The sequence below is a fragment of the Lepisosteus platostomus genome, chromosome 14, assembly GCF_059453375.1.
Source record: "Lepisosteus platostomus isolate fLepPlt1 chromosome 14, fLepPlt1.hap1, whole genome shotgun sequence".
Taxonomy (NCBI): domain Eukaryota; kingdom Metazoa; phylum Chordata; class Actinopteri; order Semionotiformes; family Lepisosteidae; genus Lepisosteus; species Lepisosteus platostomus.
In genome coordinates, this window is record NC_142624.1 from 41,010,846 (window position 1) to 41,032,293 (window position 21,448).

The following is a 21,448-nucleotide window of genomic DNA, read 5'->3' on the forward strand; positions in this document are numbered from 1 at the left end:
ATACACTTAATATACAAAGACACTATATTCAAATACATATACATGATTACAATTCATGCTTACCAGTATCCTTGCCTCCTTATGTGAAAAGCTCAACAGGGACAGGATTCTTCATATCCTTGAATTTAGCAATAGAGCTGCAAATATCAGTCTGATCATATAAAATGATCTCTTAAAAAGACATTATTCTTCTATAAGAAAGTAAAATTCAATTTCAATCAAGCCTCAAGATTATCAGAATAAATTGGATAATTCTAGATACAATATAGGAACATCAAACTTACTTTAAAACGTCATTTTAAAATAAACATTTTAATTTCAAAATTTAAAAAACTTTACATAATGTATATGTTCTCTGATATAACTAATACTTTTTAACTAATTTTTTGTAGGGAGATGGCTTCAGAAGAAGAATCAAATGTAACATTTTCAACTTAAAGGCAAAGGGTAATTTGAATTATATTAGTCGTATTAGTTCTGGTTAGAAATCTGAAAATGTTACCAGCAACTTCTAAACTAATGATTTACATCAATTCCAAATACGAGGCCACAAAAGGTATTTAAATAAAGGCTAATACACATCCTTGCATTTGATTAAGAATAAATTTTTAAAGAACTGTTTAAACAGCTAACATGACTTACAAAATATCATTGATACATAATAAATAAACTTGTCAACATAAGCAAATCAATTGATGAGAACAGCTTAGAAAAGCAGTACAGTACCACTGTTTCAAAAAACAACCATCTCTACATTTTGTACAACGTCACCATAGCACAGTGTCTCAGACAATTTTTGGTATATTTACTGTGTGCGCTATTTCTTTTCAACAATATCTATTGGTGGGTTTAAATGACCTTATGGAGTAATTTCATGTTCAAAAGTAATGTAATGAATATGAATATTTCATACAACTTTGAGATCACTTTCCATTTATATTCACCCTTATTTAAAGGAAGTCATTTGATTTTCCACACATTAAGTGGAAATTGTTTTCCTACACACTGTGTTGCGACCTGAAATTCCACATTAAACAGCAAAGCTTCCCTGCATTCCTGAAACTGCAGACGGCATAATTCAGTTGCATTTTGGTGGATTCCTGGTGGACTGAAGGTTCCTGGTGTTGTCATCAACAATTTGGAAAATCAAATGGACAAAAACACAAAAAGAAGAGAAATGAGTCTGGCATGAGCCCCACACACACAGACTCTCTAAGAAAACAATGGCTTTTTATAATGCCCAGAACACAGTTTTAAAGAAGATTATGTTCGTATCATAATCAGAAAGATGCAGAAAAAATGCCCTTTTTTAGACTGTTTGTAATATGAAACGCCACACAAAATTAAATTTCTGAAGAACAGCATTTCAGTTGATGCTTGACACTCCACATTTACTTTAATAACTGTGACGACAGGCCAAGACACAGCAGCAGCTCTTTTGTTGCAGGTCCTCCTGTTTTGGCACAGGCCAACAAAAGATTACTTCATTGTGTAAAGAAAAAATAAGTACAAATACAAAAAACACCAAAGACTGACCTAACAGGGTTCACCTGAAACTTCTATTTTAGATAGTAATTCCAGACTGTGCTTTTAAATACAGGGGATAAAGTAATATCTCTTGCACGTAAACATAGCTAAACAGCTACCTTATTTTGAGCAGCATCCTTGTATGAAGTTTTTCAATTGAGGCATGTTAAGATGACACAGCACTGCCTTTAGCACTGTTGTGGGGGAAACATTCTTCTGGGATATCTAATCTCTCATCAATCTAATGTAACCAATTTTGCAGAAATTGAATTACTTGACAGCATTTCAGATGTCATCTTAAATTTGTAAAGTACTTGAGACTAAACAAAGCAATTCTAGTGTTGAACTTTCTTTTTCACACAACTAAACATGCCACCAAAATAAAGATGCTCTGCATCCTATAGGTCTTCAGTTGCTCTGGTAGAAATGTGGCCAGAAGGAATGCTGCACGTGAATAAATCCAGTTCAACCAAATAAATCTTTTATACACACAGCTGGGGACATGCCTTTTACAATATGAGACCAAGAACCATAGATTTCAATATACAATTATTTCACTGCAGTTTTCACAATACAGGCCCATATATTAATATTTTGATTTTTTTTTCCTAAAAGTTCCCAAGCTTTTATGATTAAATATGCAACTGCTAGAACTTCACTCTGTCACTTGGTAGAATGCAGGTTAAATCAGGTCATAAAGTAATGAAGGAATATTTTCTTAATAACAAGGTAGAAATCATAAAAGTAATTGTATGCTTTTAGCTGTAAACAAAAATAACGTTGGACAACAAATATACTTCACGTTTAAACCAAGGGTTTAGGCATTGCTTTATACAAACCTATCCTAAATCTTTTGCTAATCACCAATATTTTGTCAATCAGAAATTTTCACAATGCATATCAAGGTTAGCAAAAATTCTTCCAATGCGTGTTCTTTTTAATGTTCGAACCTCCTTTAAGATATTGAAAAGTACAACTCACAATAGTCTTTATTATGGGCCACACTTTTTAAAGACCAAATAAAGACTTTGCATTTAAATACGGTTTCACACTTTTTATGTTGTCACAAAGGGGCTAAACATTAAATTTGTACAGCATTCCCATTAATCCAACATATTAATGACACGTCCCAGAGAACAACCACTGCATTATGGGAACTAGTGCAATCTGGAAAGGCCGAGTCTTTGTGACAAGGCAGGCACACAGTTAAATACAGAGATACATAAACTCCTGGAGCAATGGCAGATATTTTAAGGCCATTTTAAATGACAGAAAACATTGCAAGTAAAGCTGAAGACCAAAACTGAAATTATCCATCAGTTTGAAGAATTGAAGTGTAGACTGTTCTCCAAGTACAAAGACTACTGCATTTGATCAGAAAAGTGTCCCACTCTTTTCTGTCTGCTTTTGTGAAGTCAGAAATACCACCAGACTCTTTAAAAGTTCTGTCAAGCGGTTATGACTGTTTTAGCCGCTTGCGTGGAATGCCAAAAGGAGGACACTGTGCAGACGCCAGAGCTCGGAAGGCCTCTGCGACTAAGTGAGGGTGGGAGTGGATCATCGATTTCCAGCCTGCAGTTTCCATTATGTCTGTTGCATGACTGCAAACACAAAGAAAATTCCAATCAGACTGCAATTGAAACTTCAGAAAAAAAGAGGATGAACTGAGAAGAGAAGATTAAAAAAACGACAAGACACTTGGTGGGGGGGGTCATAAATTTGTAAACATAGAGAAAAAAATGAGAACAAGAAAATTATAAAACTAACATGTCTTAAATATGACTGACTAAGAGTTCAAAAATGCCCAAATGCTAAATTGTTGAATGATTTCATTTACGTTTCTAAAGACTTAATTTAACAATGTGACCTTGACAAGTATAGAAACACGTTGTTTTTCTACTCATCCCTGGTGATCACAGAAATGTGTGAAAAAGCATTAAAAGATTAAAAAACACTTGGGAACTAAAAAGCAGGTGATAATATTTGGGTTCTATTCAACTAGTCAGGTTCACCTTTAATAGGTGCAGTGCTACTTCTAACACGAAAAACATGCACCAATTAGACAGATTTCAATGCATCTCGTCTCGGCTGATAGGAGTCTAGTACAAATCACGCGTTACACGTCTGCTAATAACATACTTGCTGTTCCAAGTCTTTCCATCTTTGCAGCCCAGTTGTCTTAGGACACTGCATCTGTGGCGAGAAACAATAAAAGCAGAACAGTTGTAAACTGGAGACTAGAAAATAAGGTATTTGCCCAAAGAAAACATAAGTGACACTTGCCTGTTGATGAAGTCTATTGCTTGTGCTTTCAACTGCTCGGCGCTGTGCAAATCTGCCAGAATAAGAATATCCGCAACATTTTCTACAGAGAGGCTGCTACACAAAGCTTCTTCGCACATGACCTTTAGGCGCTCCAAAGCATACTGAGAAAACAAACAGGAGGCATTAAATGAACAGCAATACCCTAAGAAGTCCTAAAGTCAAGGGAATAAGGTTGCAAAAGCTAGGAACAAAACATTTTTAAAGCAGTTCTTCAACAATGGTATGCTATTATTAGGAAGAGGAAAGAAACAGAGGTAGATACAGAGGAGGGGAACCTAAGACTACCAAGATTCAAGGGTTTTCTGAATACAATTGCAAAGACACTGGTGTAGAAATTAAATAATGATGTGCTGCTTTTTTTGCTTGCTTATTGTTTAACAACCTGCAGATGACAAAACACTGAAATGGGCAAATTTAATTCATGGGAGTCTAATCCATTTCCCTGTGCTTAATATTGTGAAACGAAACAGTGCAAGTAAAAAAATAACTGAGTGTTCTGATAAATACAATTAATGGAAACACACAGAATAGTGCAGACATTATATTAAAGTGTCTCAGCAGACAGATTTCAGGCTACTAACAGCACCATCACTTTTTTTACTTACTTTATCTGCTGCTGCTAACAAGTTGTCAGCCATCTTCTCAAGATTTGGTGCTTTTCCTGTGTAAATGAACCTCATCATCTCCTTAAACACATCAGGGTCAACATCATTTATATCTACTCGATTCTGCAGAGACAGAAGTGTGCAATTTTGCGTTATCACAGAGTCACTTAATTTGTCAGCGTTCACATTTTAAAATAATTTATTATAAAGTTCCGTCATACTAAGTAACAACAGCAAAGCATATCACATTTTTCTTGGTATAAACAGGTGTAAATATAATAAGTAGGGAGAACAATCAGTAATATTGAGATTCATGGACAGCATTTCACTAACTAGTATAACAAAAGGCTCTATCCAGGCTTATCTGTTCAGTACATGTTATAACACTAAATCAGTTACTATGCAATCTTCTAATAGATTATTAGATATAATTAAGTTTTTTTAAAGACAGGTTCATCACATCTGTGGTCAGAAAATTAAGTACACTGGTGTAACAGGAGTTAAAGTAAAACTAAGTAAGAAAAGTGAATATTTTACTCAACCTTAAAGCTGACAGTATGCTGGTATCACCATTGTCTGAAGAAAAATCTAATAGAAATACTGCAAGCTTCTCGCAACTTTCATCAAATACAAAGTCTCCGATTCATGGGTCTTATATGAATATCTTCTGCTAGAACACTATAGAGACATGTCCCTAGTGCAACAGAGGTTTTTTATTAAGACCTGGACAGCTTTGTTCCTCTTTTCACATCTTTATTTCTAACCTATGTGAAGAGGAAGATTAAGACTTGATCAGTACCAAATTAGGAAGCAAAAAACTTGCCTTTTTACTTTCCTCCATTTCATGTTCAAACATGGCATTAAAAACAGGTGATCGTGCTGTAAAACAGGAAAACAAAATCTGAAATGGATACACAAAAATTTTATTTTAGAGGTATGTGTAAGGTTTCCTCATAACTGTTGTGACAACCCAAAACCGAACCCAGGCTACACCTTGGATAGGCTCTCAGTCCTTCATTAGGTACACACAAGCAGGGACAACTTAGAGGAAAAAACTGTTGCAAAATTATTAATGAACCTGTTTACCTTTGCACAAACACAAAAACTCAGGATGTCATAAAAAATTAAGGCAAATTTTCAAGGGAACACTTTGGATTTTATAAAGTATTTTCACCTGTTCAACACGGCTGTCATTGTGCATTTTTGTAACTGATTTTCAGACAAAACCCATTATTATATTTTTATATTATGACATATTTGGCTACCCGGAAACCATGCAAAATTTGCAAGTGGCCCTCATTTCAGAAGATATGTTTGATACACTCCTCTGAGAGACAGAGTTAAGCAGCAGTTTCTGCACTGAAGATTACTTAATTATACAGTACTGCTCACACAGAGATAGATGGTGAAAGCCAGATGCCCCTGCTTCTTCTGTCAGGCAAGATGCCGGGTGAGAAGAAAAACTGGATTAAACCCTCTGTGAGACCTCACCTGCTAATATGGATTTGTGAGCTTTGAACTCCTGTCCTCCTACGTGGAGGCTGCAGTCTGTGAATCGCGAGCACTCCCAAAGATTTCCTAAGTCATCTGACAAGCGGCATTCAGGAACCTTCAACATGTTCATATTGGACTGACCGGAAATATTCACTGAATCTTGGACCACGCTTACCTGAAATGTTAAAATTAAAATATTCATCTTACTTAAATAAAAACATATGAATGTTTTGAAGCAACTTTGGAAATCAAATTCATATCTGTGAGGAAGAAAATACGCATCTGCTTGTAAACTGTGACTGTGACTTGGTACTGCAGAAATTATTACAGCACTCATAACCTCTATCCAAAAAAGTTCCCTAGCAGAGCACTAACCTGACAGAGCAAACACACCATAAAATGGATACATTCAAATACTTCTATATTTTCACAATGCCAGGCAATATGCGAAACCACAGAGACAGAAAATAGGACTGGTTTTAATTCTAAAATATTTTAAAGAACTTAACAAAAAGCAAAAAAATCACGTTTCGACTTTAAGGTCTAGCATGAAACTGACAGATTGACATGGGGCAAAACACTACAGCTGGGAGAAGAATTAAATATTCACTCTTGTCGCCGTCTCATCCTGCGAACACTGAATTTGGTGACCAGCCTGTGCCAGGCCCGTTTGGCCCACTGCTCATCACACATTCAGAACCTTTAGCTCTCCATCACATATAGAAAGTATTTTATTCTGAGAGGTTTAATTTGAAGTGATTTTCTCCAGTCTTATTCCTGCCAGAGGCAATAACACAATTTTCCCGTTGTCAAAGAAGAGCTTTGTAAGAGAAAGATAAACCACAAATGCAAGGCTAACCTGCTAGCTCAATCATAAAGCATCGCCAAGCACAGTCCACATTCATTAGTGTCTTCCCAGAGATGTCTTTAATTAATGTAGAAAGATATTCCATCTTCAATTTACAACTAATCTGCTTTAAGAAATTGCCAATTTCCCTTATAAACCTGGCAAATACTTGTTACAATCTTTTTTTTTATTTCAATAATTGTATTCATAGCAAATTCATTGGACAGCTTATTTAACTTGTCTTCCCTAAGTGAAAATATGATGCACTACTTTCACACCACATGCTCCCTAGGGACACATTTCAATTATTTTTGCGACTCCAAATAATGACATATAATTACATTGTAATCTTGCCAAGAGAATTTCACACATTTTCCAGTAAATACTTTGATCAAAGCAACATTAGGAACAGTTAAACATCCATCATTTTCCCCAGTCACTAATCAGTCTGCTCTGGCAGAAAGAACCCAGCAGCACGTGTGCAATACATATGGCACTGCGGTCAGAGCCCTCTTCCCTGGTTTTATTTAAAATTCATAGCCCTGCTGCACTGCCTTCTACTATGGCAATTAGATGGAAGTGGCAAAGTTAATAGGATTTACATTCTTCTATTTCCCCTTACATTAAGTTGACAGTATCGATAAAAATAAATCACTATAAAGTCAGCCACAGCACTATTAAACCATTTCGTTACTGGCACAATCTAGACTGTGTGGTTCAGCCTCTTTTCTGACCAGGAACAAACAGAAAAGCTTTTAAAGCACAAATACTAACAATTCTGCAAATGGGGCCATCAGTAATGGTACACTTCTTTTAAACTGTGTCACTGAATTAGATTCATTATAAATTTAGATTAAGCCACATAGGACACATTCATCAAGACAAAAACATGAATTCACCGTTCATGTTATGAGAAACTGCTGAATAAAACCATCACTATGCAAAAGATGAGCATTTCCAGACACCTAACCAACGGTGTGATAAAAGTCACCTGATATTATTCCCAATAGAAAAGTCATTAATGATACCGTAATGCACAATTTTCTTAGGTATAAAGCAACTGATATAAGATCACCAACTTAACACAGCGGATGCTCACAGCAAACACAGAAATTAATTCCATAGCCCAATAATGTTGAGTCTCTGCTAACAAAATGTTTTTCTAGTGGCCATGAACATTTAATGTTTCTGTTAAACTTGTTTCATAAACTAAAAAATTACCTCACAGAACAATGTAAGCTTGTCATCTGGTAAAAGTCCATTTGCTTCATCAAGCAGAAAATCTCTCCTAATAAATTTTTTGAAACCCCAGTCCTTCCCTTGGACAAATCGATACGCTCTTTGGCTTTCTAAATGGAGAAAGAATCAAAAGAGGGAGGGAAAAAAAAAACAAATTTCACTTACATCTTCCTAAAGCCATTTGTACTGAAACAGTTAAGCAGGCTTCTCAGTAGCAAAACAGAATTTTAATTACTAGGTGACAAACAGTTATGAAACATCAACTCACAATGGGCAACAGTCCGATATTTGTGGTTGTAAAATGCTTTTGTACATGACATTATGAGTTGGCTGGCAAATTATGTTTAGCTCATTTTTTGTTGCTAAGTGCCTTGAGATCCCTTGGCATGATAAGATGCTATATAATTTGACATTCCCGTTGTTAACAAAATGCTAACAGGCAGCATCAGTGCCTTCTGTGGTGACAAAATTAATGGTAACATTTTTAGCGCTTACCCATAGCTTTAGTTTCTTCTCTCTTCGCATTCAACAAAGAGAACTTGAACTTTGCTCTTACTTCACTTTTGGGACAACTAACTAGCAGTAAATACAATGACAAATAGTCTTTGCTTTCATCATCCAGTCCCTTTGGGTTTACTCTCAGGCACCTATAAAACAAAAAGTATTTATGAAATGTTCAAACAAACTGAACTTTAGTCGAGAGACGAGTGATCAATGAAGGAAAACAATTTGGAGAACAAAATCAATGGAACAGAAAATGGCCAAGGGATATGAACCTGGCTGAAACTCTGCTGCAGACCATGAGTTAAACTGACGACAATGATCAAATGAAAACTGAAGAACTGTATTAAAGAAATAATAATAAAAACAGCACCAAACATTAACCCCACTCTTAATGTTATAGTGCTACGTATGGCACCAGCAGGAAAGACCACAAAAAACTGACATCTGCCAAAAGAAAAACAGGAAGCAGCAAGATAATGAGGAGACACTTGCTTTTCCGCAGGTTTCGCTACACTATCCATCTGCCTTCTAACCACTGCTTCTAATGCAGGGTCACAGAGGAGCCAGCGAGCACCAAGGCAGGGGACAGCTTGGACAGGATGCCAGTCCATCACGAGGCAAACACTCACAACAGGGCCAATTTTCCCAGAAGCCAATTAACCTACCAGTACGTGTTTGGAGAGGAAACAGGTGCACCTGGTGGAAACCCATATGAACACAGGGAGAGCAGACAACTCCACATAGAGAGCAGCCAAAGCCAGGAACCGAACTCGGGGCCCCAGAATTGTGGGGCAGCAATGCAAACCATCACACCACTGTGTCGCTTCACTACACTCACAGGAATTATGTGCGGATGTACTACAAATAAAACTTTTTGGCTCACTTAGAGGTTGTAATAATGGAGTCTTACCATTTCATTTTATCATTAGGTCCAGAGGAAAAAGTGGAACTCTTCAGAACTTCCCCCATCTCCTCTCGACAAAAACTAAAGTTGTTTATGGTCCACATGTAGGAAAACTTCACTACTTTAACCTAGAAAACAGCAGACGTCTTTAAATTTAAGATAATAACAAATCAGAGAAAAGAGTATACAAATGGCTTCTGGCAGCATCTTCCAAATTCTCATTGGGCAGAATTAAAAGAGAAACAACAAAGGAAGTTGAAGCAAGTTTCTTGAGGTTTCTGCTGTCTTCATGTTTCTTCATGAAGAATGCAAAGCTACAAAATCATTTTGACACATTTCAAATGTGATGCTCTGGTATTTCATTGGACAATGCTTCATATAATGTTTGTTCATATAATGTGAATGAAGTCCACTTGCTCACAACAGGATAATGTTGAACCACAACAAAACAGTGGAAAGATTTGAAAGCACTGCAAGAAACTAACAAAAGGAAGTCTATACAGCAACCATGATGAGAGCTTTAAAAGCCAAAAGCCTTACTCCTGCTGAGCTGTTTTTCTCGAGGAGTGAAATCACACCAGGCAAGGCCTTTACAGCTTGCTGCAGTGCAGAGAGCCATGGGAGAACCTCAATTACTCTACCTGTGTGTAACACCAGCTTTCTGCCACAGGTCCACTGGACATCTCTCCAGGGGGAGGGGGGGTGGGGACCCCTGACATCGCCACTTTGACCAGCTGGCAGGGTGCGCCGGGGTGGCTCCGAGTTTCAGCAAGTAACCTTGAAAATAAGGAAAGCAAGCGTGGAAGTGAAAAAGAAAATGATCTTGCCTCCATAAATGGTGTTGCATCAATTCTTAATGAGCTGCACTCAATAATATACAACATACCTGATTCCAGATCATTTCATTGTTAAAATTCATGGCAGTTTAATAAAGAGCAGAAGGGCCCTACCATAAATTGTTTTACACTGAGTGCTTTTACATATCACAGTAGTTTCAATACCAGCAAACAAATGTAATATTAATTGCTATGCACACAGATATAAGTAGTTTCCTACCACCATTTTAAGCATTTGCTTCACATTATATTCTTTTCAAAAGATGAATGTAATCTTTTGAACAACATGCAGAAAAAAATCTACTCCTCTCTTTGTACTGCAGTTACAAGAAAGACACACTGGTGATGTTTATGCTTCACAGCTCTACTGCTTGGAAGAAGTTACACATTGCATTTAAAAACATTCTTGTGATATGAGCTTTATTAGTTTTAAATTTTTAGAATGCAAACTAACAGTAGCTTCTCAATCAATAAGCAGTGCATCTGATGGGGAAAAAAGGCAGAATGGGCCAAGAAAACTGCCTTTGGCTTGGTCTCTCAACTGTCCAGGAAGTGCACACAGCAAGCAAACCAATATGTTGTCTGAAACCAAATCAAGCCCAGAATTCTGATAATCTGAAATTCCCACAAAAACCTGCCTGCTGGTCTGAAAACGTTTTTTTTTAAAAGGTCAAGTCAAATGCACATGATGTACAAGTCAGCACTCATCATTTTTTTGCTTGGTTTTTAGATTACATTACTTTTAATTTAACTTAATTAATTTACCAAGGTAAAGGTAATCGAAGACTGACGTTTTTGGGCACACGCAAGCATAGCTCTTAATTTGTATTTAAAAAAATTCGTACACATTTGTCATTTGTCAGTTTCAATCTCGGTTAGATCTGAAGCAGTCTCTCCAAGCCTCCTCCTTACAGCAGGTTTCAAATGATGAATGAAAACAGTTTGCTCAGTTTCTCGCTTCGTTCCCCCTAGTTCCTGCTAGCATAAACAAATTCCTCATTTACTGTCGCTGGTTCCGGTTAAGTGTCTCAACAGGCCCAGTGCAGGTCTCCACATGTCCCGCAGCTACACAGAGTTGTGGGTGTGACCATAAACAACAATGGGATGCAGCCCTAATGCAACTGTAGTTTCAAACCTGGATAATGCTACGATGTTACATTTTCATTGTAATTTTACATCATCACATATATTGCACAAATAAATTAAATTAAATTGGCAGTTGGGCTTACTACAGACATCCACACATTAAGTGTGCCTAGCTGTGCTTTAAGAGCTAAAACAAAAATTACTTACTTGTGTTGTTCTTTGGATGCATGTTAAGACTTGTATATGAATTTGCAACTAGTACATCTGCTGAAAGCACCCTGCACAAATAAGTTATCTAGACCACATACAGAGCTTGGACAAATTTGTCCCTATCGAAATATTCAAAACTGAAGTTCAAAAACATGATTTGACAGAGATTTTTCAAACGCTATTATAAAAACTAACAGTCTCAATTGTTTTTTTTTCCCCAGATCAATAAGGCTTTGTTTTTTTACAATTTTACAAAACATATTTACAATTTCTCTTTAAAGAGAAAAGAGACCTGTTCTACGAGGTCATCATATGTTTCAAACTAACAAATTAAGTGTAACACAAAAACATAACTTTCATTTCCAAGTGCTGACAATTTGGCAGGGTGCTGAATATCAGACATCAGCTTAACCATACAGTATTTTAACTTTCATGTTCATTGAAAATAACACGTATGCAATGCTGAGTGTCTTTCTTGCACTAATAGAAACTACTGTTAATATGCCTTTGGAACTTATTTTGGTAGTTTGCCTTTCAATTTTGTCTAATATAAAACTGAAACCTAACACACTGCTGCGGGCTGGAGAATAACTCATACAAGAAGCAGTATAATTAACAGGGCTAATATTACCTAATAACAAGTGTAAGCACATTTAAAATATGGCATTAAACAAAGCACTGCATTAATCACCAGAAGCAGAAGTTAAGAATTTCCTGCGTCCCTCCAAACATATACTCTATTGGAGGAATTTATCTATCGTCATTTCAGATTTAATCCTCAAATACAAGCACCCTGTAAGTTAAATACTCTGCCACACCGAACATAACGCTGCCAAATGTCAACAAGATCCTAGACCACATTTTAGTCATACAAGTATGAGATGCTAATTTGGATATTTGCACAGGTACCATGGTACAGAGAGAAAAAACTGGGGTGAGAAGATATTCTGCATCAGAGAATGTGACACCTACCTAGCTATATGAATGTAACGGACCCTTTTGTAACAATTTCTTAATATTTTAGGTTAAAAGTAAAGAACGTGCCATTAAGATAAATTACAGACACTAACTGAAATATCTTTAAATATACAATTTAAGATAGCCTACATCTTAATAACCTTAAAAAGGAAAATAATATGGAAAAAAAAACTTTCTTAGTTCTTTAGCAATTAAGCAGACCATACAACAGCTCACATTCTGAGGTGTTTAGGTCAATAATATGGAAGCTAAAGATTCAAAAAGTAATAGTAATAACCAGGAGAACTTTCTGATCTATCAAAAGAACAAAAAAACACCTCTGCCCATTCTGGGTTTTATTGCGATTTAACAAAGCAGGTGGGAGTTTACTGAACTGTCTGTACTTACCAAGTCTTTTGGCGAAGGCAGAAATGTCATGCTATTACTGAAGTGGTGAGCACACCATGAACACAGGACAGAACGTGGGTGAACGGCTGTTATGGGACAGCACTGAGAATATGAAGGCAGAGGCTATTTGACTAAGTAATCACCGCATCCTTGGTGACCATCACTGTACAACCCATTCTAAAAAAAAAGAGAGAAAATAATTCATTTAATGGCACAGAAGATGTCCATCTGAGAAGAAGTATTAAACTAATAAACTACCAAGTTTTGGGGTGGTTTTAAACTGACAAGAAAGCACAGTACGATGAGCAGCTTTAACCTGCTAAAAAACTTTTTTCAGAGGACCTCTGACAAAAGTACTGAGGGGGTATTATAAAAAGGGACATCTGTACTTCTGACATGACATAACAGTGAAAAGGAACTGAACTAAAAAGAATGTCATTCTCTGAAACCACAGCTCCCAGATTCAGGGGTAAATCATTCAGTAGGATCACGAAGAGTACACACAATGCCTTCTCAAACCCACTGCAGCCTTTCCTATCCAGTCTGAGTGTGGCATGAATTCCAAAAAAGACATTCTAAGAACATGCTGTTACTCAAAGAAAGTGTTGCACCCACTGATCTGCTTCTGAGAAAAGAGATAAAGGTATAGGGCTTATAATCATTAAATGCCTCACTACTTTCCCACTGTCAAAACAAGGTTTAGGCTACAGTGGCTTTTTAACAAGAGATTCAGAGCTGTATAATTTCTAAAACAGTATGCTGAATACAGAAACAGACCTGCAGACAAGCACTGACAGCTTGCATCAGAAATTAATTGGAACATATCCACCACCTGCTATAATTCTTTCAACAACCTTAGAAGAGGCATTATTAAGAAATGTTAACAATATTGAGAAAATAAATTAATAACATTTAAAAAGCAGAATGAAATATATAATATTGTGTCAAATAAATTCAGAATCCCAAATTAAATGCATAAATATCATCATAAATTATTGTTGACTTGGACTTCAAAACACTATGCTCACTAAGCCTTTTCTTTCTGAATATTTTCTGTGGGTAGAGAAAACAAATTAACAAAATGTTAGCATATGTAGGCAGAAGCACAATGTAAAATAAAGAATCTTAAAATTTCACAATGAATTAATACGACCTCACACTTAGGATAGTGTGCACAACAGCACAAACAGATCTTTCTAACTGGCCCGACTGTCACTAAGTAGTTGTTAGTGGGGGCAGAAGCTCCTTAGGCAGAAACTTGGTGGGACGTACCACTGAGGGGTTCATGTGGGTGAAGAATGGGTGCTATTTGAGGGGAGCGGTGGCTCTGTGGCTAAGGATCCTACTCCGTTGGGCACCTGAGCAAGGCTCTTAACCTCCCTGCTCCAGGGGTGCCATATACATGGCTGAACCTGTGCTCTGACCCCAAGCTTCTCTCTCCCTGTCTGTGTCTCATGGAGACCGAGCTGGGGTCTGTGAAAAGAAATTCCTAACGCAAGAAATTGTATATTGCCAATAAAGTGATCTTATCTATTTTAATGTTAATATTATATTTTATTTTGTTGGGGAAATAAAAAATATACATTTGTTTACAAAATAAAATCTTGTGCACCTATACAACCACTGCTCTGGTCCTGGTTCCCAGGCCATTAGGTCTGTCCTACAATGACAGACTAAAAGAACGAGATTTTGTTCAGTCTTAAACGGAAAAGGCTACAAGGAGAAACACAGCTGAGGGGTTAAAGAACCTTCTCTTGATTTGTGACCTTTCTCAGGCCTCACTCCTCCTACACAACCCTTTTGTTTGCCCTCTTTACAGGCGGCCGACTTAAGATCCTGGTCTTCGCCTTCCAGTCCCGTCATCACTCAGCTCACTCCTCTCTGCCCTTACACCCCTCTAACGCTTCCCGATTCCTTCTGCTCTGGCTCAGCTGTTCCTCCTCTTCGCTGTCCTGCCTCTTGTGCTGCTCACACCCCTGTGTTGGAGCTAAAAATCTAGAAAGATGAAGTCTCCACTTTCGCAAACCCCTTCTGAAAGCACTACCTGTTCCAACTACATTGCTCTAATTTCCATAACTTGTATTGTTTCACCTATTCAACAAGTTCAGTAACAATGTAAGTTACACTGGATAAAGGGATCAGCTTAGTAATAATATTATTAAAACATGAAGCAAGATTATCTCAATAAAAAAGTCCTGTCCAGTAAGGATATCCTTTAAAATATTCTCCAAGACTAAGGATGATCTAAACCTCAGCCAGCTGGTTATACAGCCAGCGCTAGATGAGGGATAAGCACAGATCTGTAGCACTTCTGTCAACAGCACGCTCGTGTACAGAGATGGCCCTGAATATAACTGCTCAGCATTAACTTCTAAAGAAAAAATAAGTAGCCTGTCTTGGAAGAACAGGCCCGTGGACATGTTCTTCCATGACATGTAGTAATTGAAAATAATAATAACATTACTTTATTAACCCTTTACAATTTCTTGCATTAGGAATTATCTTTTCGCATATCCCAGCTTGCTCTCCAAGAGACACACAGACACACAAACAGGGAGAGAGCCTGGGGTCAGAGCGCAGGGTCAGCCATTGTACGGCGCCCCTGGAGCAGTTGGGGTTAAGGGCCTTGCTCAGAAGCCCAACGGAGTAGGATTCCTCTGCTAGCTGCGGGATTTGAACCAGCAACCTTCTAGCCACAGGCACAGATCCTGAGCCACAGAGCCACCGCAGGAGGCATCCCAAGCAGCTCCACCTGTAAGGAGGTTCACCTGAGCGTAGCTTGAACTCAGTGATTGTAGGTTCGACTGTGGGTCGGGTCACTAGCCAATCAAACCCAGAACTTCCCAAGTGGCAGAACACAATGGGCGATTAGGAGGAGGTTGGGTTTAGTTAAACAGGACTCTTTCAAATCGTATCGACACAGCAATCCCATCAACTTCTCAGGCCCTTTCAGGCACACAATGTCAGTGAGCGACACCACTAAACCAGTACTGAATCTCAAGGAAGGGGCTGTGGTGAGCGTGACATGTCAACAAGACAACTGACTCACAGATATGAAGGTAAGAGTAATCTGAGATGTGAAAAATAAATGGCTGTTCCAGGTGGGTATAAAAAAATAACTGGCAGTAGTAAAATGACAAAAAATACAAAATCTATGCAAGAACTACTGAGCATTCGTTCCTCTCAAAAAATGTACGAAGACATAAGGACCAAATTGAAAAGCTTTCTAATGCAGTCATGGACAACTCCAGCACTTCGGGAGTAACAACAAAAGGTCACTTGTCAGATGCTTTTTGACTAAAATGACCTACAGAAACAATGATCATCAACAGTGTTATTTTTCTTACAAGGGAGAGCAACACAAGCTGTTCCAGGGACTTACATCACTATGATTGCAATAAGATGTGTGGCAAGTTATTTTCTCCAGGTCTTAATCAGTTGCTCCAATAAATTTAGCTCTTAACCCAGCAGGATTCTGCCTCTGAGGTCTCTTGGTTACCCTCCCTTCTCCTCAGCAATGAGCTGTACAGCAGCCCAGTTTCCCCAGCAAATACAGCACAGCAGGGAAACGCCACTGTAGTTGCTCCTCAATGCTGCTGAGTCTTCTAGCTTCCTGGCAACCTAACACTAAACCTCATCTTGGGATCCTTAAATCATTATACCTGTTACATCAGAAGAAGGCTCTACAGCAGAAATGTTTCCTTTTCAGTGCGAAATCAACCTCTGCTTCTTCCAATTTCCAATTTTCAGTTTAATGCAGCTTCCCAAGCTAATTATTTTCCAACTCAGACCTCTGGAAACAGTTCAAACTCTTAAAATTTGATAATTTGAAGAGGCACAGAGTATCATGGAGAATATCCACTCACATCCTCTGGTACACATCAACCACACATAATTCAGTGATAAATACAACTATAACCTGTTCATTACTGATATATAGCAGTTGTTTTTCTAAATGGCCATATTTCAGCTAACAGTTAACACTCTTAACGAATCCTGATGACTTTAGATTACTTCTCTTACTCTGTGCTGACTCTTGAAAGAGTCTAATCGGACTACACCAGTGGCACAAGGCGATTCCTTCTTGAGATTAAATTGTCATTGCAGCTACTTGTGAACAAGACTTGCTTTCTTCAACAGTGAAACAGAACTGTATTCAGGAAAAGAAGCAAATATACAAATTAAAAGGCAGCAGTTAAGCATTATTGGACTAGCAGGACATTTACATATAAACACCTATTTCATAAAGAAAAAGAGGGGCATTTAAGTGAACAAACCCTTTCCTGAACAGCAAGTATCAATCTGTTCAGACAGTTAGTAATGGAGCTTCTGTTGTAGGCAGTAAAGTTCACCTGCCCTGCCTCAGTCACATATCCATCCACTGAGTCACTGACAGTCCAGGATAATTAATTGTTTGCTGTTAAAAAGACAGAAATGTAAGTCTCCATAAAAGTGTTACTTTCCTCTTATCCCCGTTTCCTGCAATCCTGTTTCTACAGTTCTGGTGAATTAAAGACCAGTACAAAGTATTGAGACTTTTAAACCTTCTGTTTAGGCAAGTTTATGTTGAACAACCTGCGATGAGCGACGTAGACAAACTATTCCAGATAAACTACGTGTGAGAAAACTGCAACCAGGGCGTCAGGACGGATGTAATCTAACCGACACTAAAGTATTAGAAATGTTTGCGTGTATGAATCGCTGCCTCCTGATGATCAGATGCTTAACTCCAGTGTTTACTTTAAATGAAACGGCATTTCGAAACAGGAATTCTGCCATTTGTCATCGCCGGAGTTAAGACCCGATATACACCCGAGAGAGAAGTCCTCAGGCTCGACCCGAGAGCTAAAAAACTTTTTTTTAATCCTAAACGGATTCCCAGGGGACATCTGTGCACCACCCACCACCGAAAAGGGAGTCTACGCTGTGCCCTAAGTGAAACTATATTCCTCCTCCTCGGCGCCGCACAAAGAGCCGCATCTCAAGTCAAACTCGCTGCGAAGTTTCCAAGTTACAGTCCGGCTGCGCTCCGACACAAATGTATCGAGTTCCGGCTCCGCCAGGATCGCGGTCCCTGCAGGGTAACCTCTCCCCAGCACCGTCACACCGGACAACAGCAGCAGCCTACTTCCTCCGCACATCCTCCACATCCACAACTGCCCACACGGCGGACAGAGCAGCCCGCCGGGACCCCGGTCAGCCCACGGCTGGGCTCCGGTGCGGGGAGTGGGGGTGTGGGGAGTGGGGGAGCGGGGGGACCCCTCTGCCTGGCCTAAATCACCCTCCCCGGCCCGACACCGGCACCAGCCCCCAACAAAGGCCCACTGCCCACTGCAGCCTCGCAGGGCTTCATACCGACTTTATTCACCCAGCGCAACCGCACCTGGAAGCCCCTCGGTCCGGCAGAGGGGCCTGAACCAGCAACAACGCTCCCCTTTGTGTAGGAAAAACCCCAAACAACACCGTGGGAAGGAAAAAAAAAGACAAAATAAAAATGTGTACGAACCTTTCCTTCACTCCTCCACCAGGGACAGACCCCACACATTTGCTCTTTGCAGCTCCCCTCGCTTTTGTGTTAATGTAACACTTTTAAATACAACTTTTAATCCTTTCCAAAAAGGGAATTATTGGTGTATTTTGCTCTCAAAACAGCTCAGTGCCCATAGCGGCGGCGGCAGCCCTGCTCTGCTCCTCAGCAGCTCACGCATGCGCGATGCGCCCTGCTCTTGCAGAAACTTCCTGCTTGCAGCGCCGGCTGCCTGCGCCCTGCCTGAGCCCTGCCCTGAGCCCGCTGCAGCCCGCGGGCTGGCACCCTCTGTCCCGCAGAAACTGCAACCCCCCCGGCCCGGTGCTGGGCTCACAGCACGGCCGAGTTGCGGGATCCTTGCGGACAGTGGCGGCGCCTGCCCTGCAGTTGTGCTGGCTGTGGTTTCAGTAAATTACTAGGCCTTGGTATTCTGCTTGTTCTGTGAAGGTGCAGTACCAACAGAGGGCTAATGAGGGAGAAGGACAGCGCTGTAGTTGGTTCAGAGTGGCTGGCAAGACCGATTGATTTATAAGAGGACAATTCCTGTAAACAAATCTTTAAAGTGGGTTAATTCAACCAATAAGACACTGTTGTATTTTGCTAGATTTTCAGGCATTCATTGAAGACATTACTGTCCGTGTTTTTTCTGTGCACAGATATAAAAGTGACTCTTAGTCACTAGATGCTCTGAAGTTTTCCTGGTCATCTTTAGAACCTTCTGATTCCCCGCTGTGAATAACGACACTTTCATGCATCACAGGAATACTGTAGCTTTGCTTTAAGCGGAAATGTGCTTTCTGTCAAAATAGGTTGTTGTTAACTTATTTTTCATTGACAGGAATTAAATCAGTGACCTTGTCATACAGTTGTACTGTATCTCATTTGTCATTTATTCATTTTGGTATGTCTGGTTGTACATTACCATTTATTTCTGACAGAAACAAAATTGGGGGGACTTGTTTTACATTTTTCTGCAGGCACTATAAGCTTTTTTATAGTGCTATATATGCTTTTAAACAGCTTTGTGGCTGGATAACTTAATGTGTTTTGCCTGTGCAGGATCCATTTCCAAGTTTTCACATTCTGAGTGTGATTCAAATTGCTAGTAAGAATTCTAGGGACTGTTATTTGCCTCTGGCTGTTACAAACATACCAACTGGTTTTAATATCATCTTTGTCAAGAAAATGTTTGCACTGCACACACACACACAAAAAACATAAAGAGAACAGCAACTGTAATCCACATTTGTTAAAAAAAACTTCCACTATTGAATATGGAAACTCCTGCCTTCCTGGCTCTAGAAACGGTCAGCACGCTGCACACCGGAAGGACAGCATCTGGGAATTAAGGGACTGACGTAGAAGTGCAACTTCCCCTAATTACCCACAGGGAGAATCCAACCCCCCATTTTTTTATTTGGCTGAATTAGTGACACTCAGAATGCTTACTGTGTATGACTCTGTGTGCAAAAATCTGACATCAGCTGAAAATATCCTTCACTTCAAAACAATGGCTTACAGTCTTCAGTTTGTACACATCCACTGCACACAATTCTCAAAAAATAATGATATATTGTAGGTATCTGTCAGTTACCTCTTTTACTTTTGCATTTTATCTACCATTTTGTAGCATTGTGTTTCCATTTTGATTCTGAATATGTTTGAATGCGGAATTAAAAAAATAATGTGACATGAAATACTGACGACTCTCACACCTGTGCCTGTCTTGTGTTTGGCAGCACACACACATACCTGCTTCTGCATTGTTTGCCTGCATGTGAAACGTGCCTTGAGGCCAACTGTCTCTCACCTGTACCTTTTTAACTGTTACAAGCCTCAACCTGAGCTGGCAAACACTACCGTCCACTTTGTGCCAAAACCCATGTTTACAAAGGGAAGATTATACCTTTAAATTCCTTTTTTGTGTTGCCTGAAATCTGTCTGTTGTTTAAATACAGATCTTTTTATTCGTGTACACACATATAATGTATACTGGATGTCTCTATATGAATATGCTAGACTCCAACTAAATTCATTATAGTGATGAGGTTTAGAGGTGATTTAGCATGTAAATCCAGATAGATATTTTGTATTTTTATACAAAATAATTAAAAAATCTGACAAAAGAGTTTAGAAATTAGAATAGAATCTTATCACTTTATGTACAGTATGTTTTTTTACAAAAATAAGCTGATTATTATTGTATTATTGATAATAAGGTGATTATTCATGATTCAGAACTCCACTTGTTGTGACAGATAGCAACTTGACTGAATGTCTCATCCTGATTTGACAACATTCCAGTGGGACAACACGTCCTGCTGCCTGTGAAGCAACAACAACTTTGCTGAGATAAGAATGTGGAAATCTTGCCTTTGATTCCCTACACTCCAGATTTCAGGCCCACTTAACATTTGTGAGGACAATGTGTGGTAGCTAAGGCTCAGAGATCAGTGCTTATGGTTTTCCAGGTTCTGTGAGAGGAGCTGCACTCAAAGTATGTGAAGATATTAAGCATGTATTGCAGATGTTAAGCTTGTATTGATTCCAGTGGTGGCTACACACACAACTCTAACATGTCTTACATCATCAAACAAGGGAGCGTTACTTATGTCCTTTAACCATATTACTGTATATACTGTAGTGCATTATGCAATGGTAAAGTGGGGAACTTGGTAATATGTGAGATTGGCTATTCAATCTCTAAATTTTTTTTTTATATTTTTGCTATCACTGCCTGTATTGGATGGCCAGGAATGTATTTTCCACTACTTGCTAACAGCAGGTTGGCTGTTAGGGTAGACCTGGACATGGCGTATAAGATCTGAGGTCAAGCCAGTCTGCCTCTTTTTCTCTGCTCTCTTAATTTCCTCACATTCCTCGGAGTGACCATGGAAGAGAGCTGACTAAATTTAGGGGTAACGGGCTTGCATTTCTCTGTATAGTTGGGGGAACATTCATTTCCTCTTTGTCAGGCAA

General features: G+C 38.8%; 1 protein-coding gene across 2 annotated transcripts; it reads right to left on the reverse strand.

Annotated features, from left to right (window-relative positions):
* Positions 1 to 589: 589 nt before the first annotated feature.
* On the reverse strand, positions 590 to 18,721 carry spopla (speckle type BTB/POZ protein like a). 2 transcript variants are annotated; one of them, XM_088606303.1, is made up of 13 exons: positions 18,449 to 18,721; positions 17,220 to 17,359; positions 12,943 to 13,119; positions 10,087 to 10,222; positions 9,452 to 9,573; positions 8,533 to 8,684; positions 8,020 to 8,147; positions 5,949 to 6,126; positions 5,281 to 5,336; positions 4,458 to 4,580; positions 3,811 to 3,953; positions 3,667 to 3,720; positions 590 to 3,128 (listed from the first exon to the last, which is right to left on the reverse strand). In XM_088606303.1, the coding sequence occupies exons 4-13, from the start codon at positions 10,162 to 10,164 to the stop codon at positions 2,984 to 2,986; spliced, it is 1,179 nt and encodes a 392-aa protein (XP_088462429.1). In that variant the 5' UTR covers positions 10,165 to 10,222; positions 12,943 to 13,119; positions 17,220 to 17,359; positions 18,449 to 18,721; the 3' UTR covers positions 590 to 2,983. The 2 variants fall into 2 exon arrangements, with proteins under 2 accessions (XP_088462429.1, XP_088462428.1); XM_088606302.1 differs by lacking the exon at positions 17,220 to 17,359.
* Positions 18,722 to 21,448: the final 2,727 nt, after the last annotated feature.

Coding starts and splice junctions, on each gene's coding strand:
- spopla (XM_088606302.1), bottom strand. CDS start 10,164: ATGTCAGGGGTCCCCACCCCCCCTCCCCCTGGAGAGATGTCCAGTGGA. Junction 4,581..5,280: donor AAATGGAGGAAAGTAAAAAG/GCAAGTTTTTTG, acceptor CTGTCTCTGCAG/AATCGAGTAGATATAAATGA. Junction 3,721..3,810: donor GCAATAGACTTCATCAACAG/GCAAGTGTCACT, acceptor TTCTCGCCACAG/ATGCAGTGTCCTAAGACAAC.